The sequence below is a fragment of the Fusarium solani genome (genome assembly GCF_023522795.1).
Source record: "Fusarium solani strain SB1 chromosome Unknown bctg00000005, whole genome shotgun sequence".
Taxonomy (NCBI): domain Eukaryota; kingdom Fungi; phylum Ascomycota; class Sordariomycetes; order Hypocreales; family Nectriaceae; genus Fusarium; species Fusarium solani.
This window is the reverse complement of record NW_027072153.1, coordinates 958,679-970,910: the sequence shown is the minus strand read 5'-3', so window position 1 is coordinate 970,910 and position 12,232 is coordinate 958,679. Positions and strand designations below refer to the sequence as shown.

The window sequence follows — 12,232 nt, the reverse complement described above, 5'->3', positions numbered from 1 at the left end:
AAATGTATCAAGTAAAAAAGACATGTTTTCAAGTGTATCAGAGGTAGAAGTCCTCACTGGATGAATGTATTTCTCGTGCTTGAGACCGCACGCCTGTAACATAGCAAAAGAAGAAAAAGAAGAGATGTCAGAGCCATCACCACCCATGAACCAAGGGGGGGTCCAACCGTTTCCCTATCCTGCGCCGGCACGCCGTTTCCCGATCTTTGAAGATGCCTAAATCCAAATGTACAAACGACATCGATGTTCATGACTCGTCCATTGGTTCCCCATCGCCACCTTTTGACTCTGGCGACTTGTTGTTGCCCAGCATGGATACTATTTGCTCTAGACCCTCGACGTCTCCTCGTGTTATCTTGCGCCCCTCGCCTTGCCACTCTCCATCGCGGACTTCGCCCTGGGCCCCTAGCTCTAGACCTCTCGCTGTTTCGAGATACTTGCGTGATGCCCCTTCGACATATTCTACCCGCTCACGTCTCCATGTCTTTGAACCGCCTGCAGCATCCCCGTCAGCAGCATCTGCATCCACGTCATCAGGTCCAAGATCAGGAAGAAGCGTGCGCAGAGACGTCGACAGCGCACGGAGAGCCTGTAGCTGAGAGAGGGTAAACTCGGTCGTCGTAGCAATGGGCGTATTGGCGTCCGCGTCTTGTAGACTGGCCTTGTCACGGAGGAATCCAAACGCCGACCCGGGCTGAGCCTGTCCCTCCTCCGCCTTGACACCTCCCGGCACAACACCCAACGCCGCCCTCAGCTTGACGAGAAGCGCGTCGTTGCGCGCCCGCTCCGCCTCGAGCGCTGCGTGCAGCTTCTGGCTGGCGTGCAGCCTCCTCCGCAGCGCCGTGATGGACTCAGTGGTCGGGCGGTCGGGAGCTTCGAGGGCGTTGAAATCGAGGCCCTCGTAGTGAGCGAGGCGCATGTATGGCTGGTCGTCGGGTCGCACTGTGAGGATGTTGCGCATGGTGTACAGCTCAAACAGATCAAAGTTTTTGTCGATGGACGCGTTTAGCAACGTCTCGAGCTGATGGGTGCCATGCTCAATCTCGAGCTTTGCAGCTTCATCTGGGGGTAGCGGCGTCTCTCCGGCTGGAGCATGTTTTTCGGAGAAGCCGAGAGATTGTGGAGGAATGGAGAGAAGAAGACGCTCGACTGAATCAAGGGCGCGGTCGGCGAGGACGTTGATTGTGTTGATGATGTCGTCGAGGAGGGACTGGCGGGGATATTAGATAGAGCGCGGCAGAGATCATGGGCAACATACGACTGGCGGGTAGCCAAAGTGCTCCGTAAGGAGCTCATAGTCTGAAGACAGTGGAGCTGCCATTTTGGTTGAGGTTGTAGAAGGTGGTCGAGTTGGAGTTGTAGTGGGGATGATGGCGGTTTAGACGCGTCTCGTCGCGTTAATGGGTGCCATTGAATTCATGGACTATCAGCACCCGGAGAAGAAAAGTCACAATTGTTCAGATCTTCCTAATGTAAAATGAGCGTAGAATCTCCAATATGAATCTCCTTGGACTGTCAAATTGTAGATTAGGTATTTGACGGCCCGTTACAAACTGCCTGTAAGTGCGTCGGCGGCATCATGAAGGTCCAAATCTAAAAGCCTGAATCGCAAGGCGTCAAATCCTCACAAAATCCGAACCTTCCCAATCGAGCAAACATGACCCCGCCAAAAAGGAACGAACCTGTGGCGCGGTTGCGCTTCCGAAATTGTGGCTGAAAGTACGTCACTTTCCACCGGGGACGTCCCCCTCCTACGGACGGACTTGGGCTCCCTCTGAGCTAAGCCCAAACCTCGTGCCTCTTTTTCCTCTCCTTTGACCTTGTTTATTCCGACCTCACCTATACCTATTTCCCCTAAGTTCAACCATTGGATATTGTCACCATGTCGTCGGGGTCCAAGTATAAAGATATCATGAAGAAGGGGTGGCACCCGGAGAAGCCGGGCACGACGATCAAAGGTCAAGTGGTAAGTCGTCCTTCACCTCTTCTTTCACTATCGCCGCCGCGGCTGACAAGATACCCCCCAAAAGAATGGCCTCCTCCATAGGAAAAAGTCCGACGACGACCGCTCCGATCACGTCTCCGTGCCTCTCTCCCGGCTCAAGGACCCGGCATCCTTTGCGCCACCGCCAAAGCGTACCGGCTCTGGTCTTGCGCCTCCGCCGCCTCCTCCGGGGCCGAGAAAGGTCATCACCGCTCCGTCCAAATACATGGATCCGCGTGCACCCGCCGTTGAGGAACCTCAGTATGCTGAGCCGGAGGAAGAAGAGGAACCCAAGCCACGCGGGCCTTACCGTGCCAACACTACAGGCCTTGCGACGAACCACCTCCCCAAGCCGCCGGGTAGGAGAGACGGTGCTGATGGACGACCTGCGGAGCCGCCGTCGTATCAGTCTGCCATGGCGGCCGTTGGAGGAGGAAGATCTGCGCCTCCCAGCTTACCGCCGCGTCTACCACCAAGAACCAACTCGGGCAGCACAGTCTCGTCTGGCGCTGCAAGCCCAGCTCCTTCGAGCAACCCTCTCATCAACCAAGGCGCCCTGAACCAAGGGGCCATCAGCCGTCTTGGCGCAGCAGGCGTATCGGTCCCTGCCTTTGGTATTGGCCGTTCCAGTCCTGCGGCTTCAGAGTCTGATGGTCCGCCCAAGCCCCCGCGTCCTGGAGTTGCCTCACCTCCCACTACTCCCTCGCATATGAATGAGCTGCAGAACCGCTTTTCCAAGCTTGGAACGTCAAATGCAAACGCCGCGGAGCCGCCTAGTGAAGGGACGACATGGGCGCAAAAGCAAGCTGCCCTCAAGACGGCATCCAACTTCCAAAAGGATCCTTCATCGGTGTCACTCTCAGATGCTCGGGCGGCTGCTAGCACGGCCAACAACTTCCGTCAACGTCACGGAGAGCAGGTTGCTGCAGGAGCAAAGACGGCCAACAATCTGAACCAAAAGTACGGGCTTATGGACAAGGCAAAGAGCTCATATGCTAGTGTACAAGGCACTCAGCAAGGCCAGGGAGCCCAGGCTGGAGCTGCCTCTCCGTCCCTGTCGGGTCTCGTAGGGAAGAAGAAGCCACCTCCGCCCCCGCCAAAGAAGAAGCCGGCCCTCGTGGCCTCGGTGGCCCCAAGTGCTCCCGCCGATGATGATGCACCACCGCCTATTCCCATGGCAACGAGGCCGCAATTTTGAGCAAACCTTTCCTGTCCTGCCCTATCTTGTCTTGGTTGGGATAAACAAACAAACAAACAAATCAGCATCGCCGGGCGTATTCGGAGTTTTGTCGACCATCTTTCCATGCCGTCCATACATAGCATCACTCGCGATTATTAGAATGTTAGAGACTGAAAATTGGGTGACATCGTGACGATCAGACTGGATTGGAATCTGCAGCCCTCTTTTTTTCATTTCATCGATACGTCTCGGGGGATATTCCAAGCGCCGAGGACGAGTTTCGTGTGGCTCGTAATCTTCTAAATAGGTGCTTGCCCGTCCATCATCACGGGTATAGCAGAACTTGCAGCACCTCCACCACGCTTCACCACCTTAGACCTTCATCTCGGTAAGACCGTGCTTCCAGACGATGATGTAGGGGGTGACACCGTCCTCACGGTAGTTGAGGAGGACAACCCTGTGATTATTGTTAGTGACCTATATAGCTTGACTGAGGATAGTGGGGTAGAAAACGTACATTCCGTCGGGGTTCATGGACTCGCCAGTGTAGAACTCAAAGTCCTTGAAGTTGGGCAGGAGGTGCTCCTTGACGTAAGCCTGAGCACCCTTCTCGAAGGCAGTGATGGTCTCGGCGGGAGCGTTCTTCTCCTGAAGAGCAGCCTTGACAGCCTTCATGTAGCCTGGATTTGGAGTTAGAGACGGATCCCAACTGGATGGAAGAAGAATTGTTACCCTTGAGGTAGGTGAGGTAGCTCTTCTTGTCGAAAGAAGTGCTCTGGAGACGGAAAGAGCTGACGATGTTGTTGACCTTGACGACGGTGTCATCGAGGGCCTCCTCGGCCTCCTCAGCGGAAGCGTTGGCACCGATATCTGAGAGGATGTGGTGTTAGCGTGGAATGAAATTGTTGACACCACGAACCGCGGGCCGTCGGGCACAGCTTGGTCGACAGTGTAACAGAGGGTTGGCTACATACCGACGTTGACACCACCCTCCTCGATCATGGCACAGTCAGCCTCATAGACGGTACCGGCGACCTCCTTGAGGTCGTACGAGTCGGAGATCAGCTCGTCGCCGGTGAGGATGTCCTATTGTTGCGGGGTTCAGTAAAAAAAGATCATGCCAAAGTCCAACGCGGGGTCGTTGTATTTGCTAGTCGAAGGCGGGGGATTCCGCATTGCGGGGGACGGGATCGAGTGACGGGTGTTGCTTACCTTGAAGATAATCATGGTGACGGTTGGGTTGGATTTGAAAGGATGGACTTGAAGGGAGAAAGAAGCTGATGTGACTGGCAAAGAGAAGCGAGACCAGAGGAGGAGAGCCTGATGGTGATAAAAATCAAAGTGGGAGAGGGTGGCGGGGTCATTCTCTGGTGGGGCTTTGGGCGCCAGGTTTTGGTGCAAATATTGTACTTGCCCCGCTTGAGTCTTATCGATAAGATCTGTTAGTAGTTAACTTTGTCGCTACTAGGGTAGAAGGGTGATTTTACGAGCTATACTTTGTACTTTCGAGGTCAAGCTCTAACCCACAAGTAAGCGGCGATACTTGGCTCGTGTGTTGATTTAAGCTGCATCAAAAGTCACTTTTCTTTCTGCATGCTGATTGGCCAAATACCCCTGTCGGTACGAAAATTGCACCAGAGCTCTCAAAAGAGTCTGGAGCACCTCGGCGTTGCCAAAACGACCAGAGTGATTTGATTTTGGTTGTGGCGCGCCCACCAATGTTATTCCGGTCCCTTTTTTGCGACCCCATAGGAGAGTAGAGCTTGACATGTGCATAAAATGCAGAAAAGCATTGGATCGGCCGATAAGCGAGTTTAGTCATGGTTGCCCCTGAACAGAGAGCAGAGAAGGACCCCAGATCCAACCCGTCATCCGTGTGGTCCGGCGGCCGGAGCCCGCGCAAGCCCGCTCCGAGCCTTGGATTCCGAGTTGGGAAGGAACGCCACCCCGACGGTCGATTCACCAGGGGTCAACTTTGGCCCGGGCTTATACGCGGGAGGGACTCATTTACAAGCATCTCATCGAGGGTCTGACGGAGTAAAGGGTCGGACCTTCGGGTTTGGGGCAGCGAATCTACGCGAGACGAACTGGCATGACCTCGAGAAATGCTCCAATACCGACATGTGCCGTGCGCGCAGAGCTCGCAAAGACAGACCAACGATAGCGAGTGCGAAATCACCATGACCTGTTGGTGACGTTTCCATGGCGCGAGCCACAAGGAGGCTTCGCAGGGCACAGGGCTTGGGCTGTGTGAGCTCAGGGAGAGGAGGATGAGAAAACATGCCATGCAAGATCAATTGGCGCGTCAGCCCTTCGTACGAGCGAGGTTCGAGTTTGCTTTGCGCACTAACAATGTTTCTCCCCCTTGAAATGACAGCTAGAGCCCTGGCAGATCGATTGTGCCTGACTTTTGAATATGACTTGATACTGGGCCGCCCTGAAATGGGCATGGGCTGATTGTTCGGACAGCTCGTTTTTTTGCCTCTTGACCCCATGATGCAACCTTCGGGGGGAGGCAAATGCTGGGACTTGTACCTGAGATTGCACTCTGAAGGTCATGATTACCAAGGTATCATTGACATCCATTGAAAGCAGACAAGGACAAGATTGATTAGCAGACGGCAACTCGCATCCCCTGCCATTCCCTGTTCAGCTCCCAGGATCTGGCCGCGTTTCGCACTCTTGACTTGGTCCGAAGCTGCCGGTCGGGGCTCCGCCTCGGTCAATCACTTTCCTCACTGGCAACTAACAAAAGTCTTTGCTTGGCGCCACTGCACATGAAGGAAGGAGACGAAAAAGAGGGCCCCAGCGGCGCGCGCGGACGAGGATTGGCACGCGCCTTAATCTAATCTTTCCCCCAACTCCAGTTTAATAAACTTGGCTTCGACATCCCATCCCATCGACGCTCCCTTTTTCCATAAAACCCTCCCGTTACCTCCAGCTAGTTACCTTCCTTTAATCTTCCCTCGAGGTGCTATCTTGGGTCTTGTTTGTCTTTTTTCTTGATTGCTTCATTTTGGCGCTGTTTCTTTTGCGTGCCACCTAGCCGCACCCTGAGTCTCTCCCTGCTTCAACTAAACCATCGACTATACGCGACGCTCCGACGCTTTTCGCAGCAAATCTAACCGTCATGGGCAACGACAGCTCCATCCTCGCCGACGGTTCCGCCATGGCCGCTCCAGGCTCCCCCCTCAACCAGACTCTCTTCGAGACAGCGCTGCCGCCGCTGCCCACCTACAGCCTCGAGCCTCAGCCTGATCTCCTGTCGTGGATGTCAGACTTCTGGCTCTCCCTCGTCATCCCCGTCGTCGTCTACTGGGCCCTGTCCCTGACCTTCCACGCTATCGACGTCTATGACTACTTCCCCCAGTACCGACTGCACACTCCCGAGGAGATCACCAAGCGCAACCATGTTTCCCGGTACGAGGTCGCCCGCGACGTCATCCTCCAGCAGGTCATCCAGGTCATCACCGGCGCCATCCTCGCAATGACCGAGCCTCCCGAGATGGCCGGCAAGTCCGACTACGACGTCGCTGTCTGGGCCACTCGCATCCGCGTTGCTCAGAGAGTCCTCCCTACTGTTCTGGGAGTCTTCGGCTTCAACGCTACCGCCATCTCCAAGAGTCTCCTCGAATCTCACCCGCTGCTGGCCGGCGCTCTCGCTGGTGGCTACTACCCCTCGCTCGTCACCGCCACCAACGAGCCGGCCTTTGCTTCGTGGGAGATCAACGTGGCCAAGGTCATCTACCACTTCCTCATTCCCGCTGTCCAGTTCTTTGTCGCCATCTCCATCATCGACACCTGGCAGTACTTCCTCCACCGTCTGATGCACGTCAACAAGTGGCTGTATGGTGAGTTTCATGATGCCTCTCCCCGGACGCGGCATTGCAGCCTGCTAACTTGATTCCGCAGCGCACTTCCACTCGCGACACCACCGACTTTACGTTCCTTATGCCTACGGCGCTCTGTACAACCACCCCGTTGAGGGCTTCCTCCTCGATACCCTCGGCGCAGCTGTTTCGTTCAAGGCCACCTTCATGACCGTCCGCCAGGGCATGTGGCTCTTTGCCATGTCCACCATCAAGACTGTCGATGACCACTGCGGCTACGAGTTCCCCTGGGACCCCCTCCAGCTTATCACTAGCAACAATGCTGCGTACCACGACATTCACCACCAGCACTGGGGCATCAAGACCAACTTTGCCCAGCCATTCTTCACCTTCTGGGACACTCTCCTGGACACCAAATACAAGGGCAAGCGGTCCAACAAGCCTGTTGGCCTCAAGAAGGCTGAGGCTGAGGCCAAAAAGCAGTAAACCTACACACATGCGACTTGATCGATTTTCGGCACATGGGCATATGAATATGAAAACCACGAAACAACAAAAAAGAAACTTTTACATGGATATCGCCCGGCTGCGCGGTCTAGTTCACTTATCTGGGAGATGCCCTTCATCATGTTTCTTGATGGCGGGGCATGACAGCAAGCAGCATTACCAGCATCACAATTTTTCAAGACGGCTCGAAGCTGACGGTAATAATATCAACCTTTAATTCACGGCTCTAATGAGAAACCCGGTGGATGAAGCCACCGGGATAATACATTCAACCTACTTTCGTTATCTTCAAAGTACCATTCTTACACCCCCCGCTTCTGGCCTCCCCTCTGTCATGACGGGGAGGGGACCGGCAAGCGAGGGGCAGGGGCAGGCGTTCTGAGGATGGTGGTGTCGGGTGGACAAGGAACGTCTTCCCGAATTGTTTCATACATGTTCGTTGTACGATATTTGTTAAGGCCTTGAGATGGATGTGAGGCAAGTTGAGTTTGGTTTGGCGGTGAGAGGGCATACAGATTATGGAAACGCCAACCTTGCGCGCGCGTGTTGGGTCTTGTGTAATGCGGAAAGGTTCGGGATCAGGAGGAGGACAATGGCATGATGGATGTTATGGATATCTGGGAGGTGTACAAAGGCTGTATCTAGGGTTGCCTATCGAGCAAGACTGGAATGAAATCATTATCATCATCATTACAGCCTATTGCAGTTGGACGTAAAGCAAGAGCTGCATTGAACATGGACATGCTAAGAAGACTGAGGTTTACCGAGGTATCCATGTGATGCTAACCACTGAGTTTTTGAGATCATGACGATGGATACGTGTAAATCTGCGGCCGTCATCTGGCGCGCGCGTGCAGAACTGGTTCCTGAATGGATCTCAAAGAGAATGGTGTGATGTTGGCATGGACAACAGCAGAGCAGGGGCACAAAGGAAACATCGAACGAGGGAAGCGTGAACTGGCAATGGGCATAGGGACGGGGTGCGCAGGATGGTCGATGCACAGAGGGCGCTTCATCATGACCAGAGTTCTGGAACGAAGAGGTTCAAGAGGGAGATGCTGGTTGTCATGGGCATTGAATGTGAGATTGATGAGGCTCCAAATGTAATAGGGTATAACGTATATGAGACGCTAATATCAACAATCCAATATACGTTGTATTGGATGACAGCGTCAATCAAACAATGGAGTGACATGCAGAATCTCCACAATTCAGCCCTAGTGAAGTATCTCTTGTTGTTTTTTTCTCATGAGCTGAGATTGATGCCCGCCCACTCAGCTGAAATGCACAGATGCAGGTCATGACCGTGAACGTGAATTGAGGAGACACAGAAAGAAGAAACAAGCAGGCGGTGAGGCCGCATTCGGCGGAAGCTCTCGGAGCTCTTCTCGTCTCTCCGAAGTTCGGGGCTCTCACCATGTGGTTACACGATCCGAAACAAGGGGCGCTTTGATCAAGTATAATGGAGTTTGCAAGACAAGCAAATTCCATGTTGATGAGCTAACTAGACAGCCTTGCGTGAATTAGTCGGAGAAATAAAAAAGAAGGCTGGGAAAATGAGATGCGGTGCCGTTTGCTTTTTGAGAATCTCGGGGCTGCCGGACTATGGCTGGGATAAGGTGGCTTGCGGATGGAAGGACTTGGATTTGGCTGATGGACAGGGTGAGATGAGATGAAATGCTCATCTTCACGTCTGACTCTTCTACTCTTGTGTGACGCTTCACGTATGTGCGAATTCATGCCATCACTTTCATGAGTGACAAGCTTGTTTCAGCAAGCAGTCGTACAAGCACCCACAATGCGTTCCCCGAGGCCATACCCGCCATAAACCCTCTGCCGACGTTCGACTCTAGCGGCCCATCATCGTCTTTTTCCTTGAACGTTTTTTTTTCAAAGCTCCACATGTGGTCCAAGACGTCAAAGCCCACCGCCACCCGCCGGTGTGCACCGCCGCAGGGGAGATGGGGCTGGAGATGAAGAGCCTCATTAGGACGTCTCCAGATGCCCAAGGATTTATGGAGAAGGTGACTGCCTAGGGAGCAAGTATCGTGAATGCAAGCACAAAGTATCGTGAATGTCATGCCAGACAAAGGCGGTCGCACCGACGGGGAGCCGGGTGCATCGTCGGCTGTAGGCCTTGTGCGTCCGAGACACAATAAGTCTAACTATTGAAATCATGCATCTTGACAACCTTCGGGAGCTGCACCACGTCCTGAAAGCGGCAGCCAGCAGCAGCGGTTGTTGATGAAATGGTGTGGTCGCAGGTGACGTGGGCGACCATAGGCCGCAGCATGCGCTGCATTGAATGCCTTGCCTGACTTGCGCATCAACCTGCCTTGCTGATTCCAGCCACTCTGCTTGAAACCTGCTGTCAGAAGCTCAACATCGTTCATTGCTGAGAACGGCTCTCTATGTCTGACGATGATGCCTGCTAGGCGAAGAGTTTCAGATGGGCGGTTCGACGATCCCAGACGGGCCGTGAGTGGTCGACTTCCTGTGTGGGGATCTAAAGGGACCCTGATTTCAGGAGGGTTGTATTTAGTGGAGGCATCCAAAAAAGCTACCCGATTGATGGGGTTTGACTGGTTCTTGTCTGCTCATGATTGCAGCTGAAGAGTCAACATTTTTTCAACTTGATTTCTGACAAACTTGGACATGCCGTTCTGCAGTTGAAATGCTGGTAACCTATCACATTGCATCGCGTGTGCATCTCTCCAATCCCAAGCGCACCCGCCCCTCCTCCCCCTTTGGCCGCACATGGGCTTGGAACTTGTGCACAGAATAAGTCAGACACTTGACTGCGCGTGCAACGCATTAGTATTTATGTCCTGTACAGCTTCTAGACCCCTTGCCTTGAACCCCCCATGATCCCTGTCGAGGATTGGATCCGCAATGGTCTCAGGCTGATCGCTAGGCCGCTTCGAGCTCCTGTCGAATTCCCCTTTGGGAATCATTCCAGGAGTCTAGTGGATGCGTGGTAGCCAATCACAAACATCAGAGGCTTTAAACACCAGATTCCCTGTCGCCCATCGCCCATCAAGATGCCACCCGCGCGCTCCGTGCCCGCGAACCTGTTCCCCTGAAATGTCGCCAGTTGAGGGCCGTTTCGCATTGTCTCTCTTGTCCGCCGTGTCACAGGATTTTATGGTTCGTGGCCTCCCGTCTCGAATGTGTCTAGGATGTCGACGTTTTCGGCGGCACCGTTGGATAGACTTTAGCAACGGAGGCGCAGAACGATGGGATGCAACCTGCACAATCGATGACGACCAAAGGGCGGGAGCCTTTCCACGGTTGTCGATAGTAGCTGGGCCACATCCTGTAGTGTAGTGCAGGGCCAATAGGCTTGGTCAAACCTGATGTCGCTTGCTGAACCGAACCCAGAAGAGGCGCGCCCACCCCCATGGCCCCCTTGGACGCCCCCGGGGGCCCTCGTGCATGGTTCGCGGCATCTCAGCCTCTCACGATCGCCTCTTCTTCAGCTGGTCTCACTTGTCCCGGGCCCCCAATCGCAATTGGAAAAGAGAGCCCAAGCTGAATTCGAGCATGGCGAACCGGGCTGAGCTGAGGTGATTTATCCTGTTGGCCAGCTTTTTGCTTGGCTTACCTGCTCGTCCAAGATTGGCGAGGTAAGACGTAATTAATGTAAGGAAGGAAGGAAGAAAAAGAAGTCCTTCCTTTTCCCCATCCCCAGGCTCTCCAGACACAGCTTGGTCCTCCCGCCCCTTCCGCCATCCCATCGCAATAGCAACTAATCTCCTCCCACATCCAATCTCATTTTCCAACTTGCATCTTTCCCTCTTCTCAAACCTTCTCCCCCATTCCTCATCTGAAACCGCCAAAAGCAACGCCAGACCTGGACAGCAGAAGAAGCAGAGCTCGATTTAGCGGCGACGACAACTTGCGCTGGACCTTCTTCCGATCGAGTCCCCCCGGGTCTTTGCAGCTTCGGCCACTCCTGGACCACAACTCGACTCCCGAGCGTCGCTGGCGACACGAACTTCGGAGGAGCAGCGTCACTAGCCGCCCGCGACCCCCCGCCCGGCGCGTCTTATTTCGTTCTTACTATTGTCGCTACTGTACGGCACATTGCTTCGCCTTCCAGGCCCGGATATCCACGCTTCGCCTCGTTCTTTGTCTGTCGTTCAGGGTCTGCGCTTCTTTGTTTGCCCTGCGCTTAAGCGCCCGTACCGTGCCGCAATCCATTATCCACCCCGTTGTCTGGTACACCTCGACATTCGTCAAAGCTCGACCTGACACCCCGTCGCGGCGCTTACCGTCCATCCATCTCAGCCGGTCCTCGCCTTCCCATTGGCCGGCTCTGGCTTGTCCCCAAATTCGCAGTAATCTGGGAGTCTCAACTCCAGACTTCAGCGGCCAGTCTCAAGTCTCGAGAACCACTTTGCGTCTGTCTGAACATGCGACGGGCGCCTTCTGGTGTTTCATCCGGCTGCTATTATTGATTCATCCCCAGTTCTCCGAGCTTCCCAACAGAGGTTTGTTTAGGCGCCGTCGTGGGCCGTTGCTGCAGGGCCAAATTGGATCCGAGTTCGTCCATCATCCCTACGACGAGGTGCATCTTCCTACATATTTACATCGGGGGGACCCTTCCATCTGCTGCCCGCCATGGACCCGTCAACGACACTCTTCACTTTCATGTTGTGAGTCGGGACCTTTTCTTTCTTTTCGTCCTTCATTTTTCCTTGGTCATTGTTTGCCTGCCTGGCTGTCATT

The 12,232-nt window shown here is 54.2% G+C and overlaps 4 protein-coding genes across 4 annotated transcripts; 2 read left to right on the top strand and 2 right to left on the bottom strand.

Annotated features, from left to right (window-relative positions):
- Nucleotides 1-247: 247 nt before the first annotated feature.
- Nucleotides 248-1,321, bottom strand: MRS44_008725 (uncharacterized protein; the record flags this gene model as incomplete). Its single annotated transcript, XM_046269660.2, has 2 exons — nt 248-1,210; nt 1,259-1,321. The coding sequence occupies 2 exons, from the start codon at nt 1,319-1,321 to the stop codon at nt 248-250; spliced, it is 1,026 nt and encodes a 341-aa protein (XP_046132180.1).
- Nucleotides 1,322-1,882: 561 nt separating this feature from the next.
- Nucleotides 1,883-3,182, top strand: MRS44_008724 (uncharacterized protein; the record flags this gene model as incomplete). Its single annotated transcript, XM_046281207.1, has 2 exons — nt 1,883-1,966; nt 2,031-3,182. 2 exons carry the CDS (start codon nt 1,883-1,885, stop codon nt 3,180-3,182), a joined length of 1,236 nt encoding a protein of 411 aa, XP_046132179.1.
- A 354-nt stretch (nt 3,183-3,536) lies between these two features.
- MRS44_008723 (uncharacterized protein) lies at nt 3,537-4,391 on the bottom strand (the record flags this gene model as incomplete). The annotated part of the gene is made up of 5 exons (XM_046281206.1): nt 3,537-3,621; nt 3,682-3,844; nt 3,897-4,034; nt 4,139-4,250; nt 4,377-4,391. The coding sequence occupies 5 exons, from the start codon at nt 4,389-4,391 to the stop codon at nt 3,537-3,539; spliced, it is 513 nt and encodes a 170-aa protein (XP_046132178.1).
- A 1,903-nt stretch (nt 4,392-6,294) lies between these two features.
- On the top strand, nt 6,295-7,480 carry MRS44_008722 (uncharacterized protein; the record flags this gene model as incomplete). The annotated part of the gene is made up of 2 exons (XM_046269659.2): nt 6,295-7,015; nt 7,077-7,480. The coding sequence occupies 2 exons, from the start codon at nt 6,295-6,297 to the stop codon at nt 7,478-7,480; spliced, it is 1,125 nt and encodes a 374-aa protein (XP_046132177.2).
- Nucleotides 7,481-12,232: the final 4,752 nt, after the last annotated feature.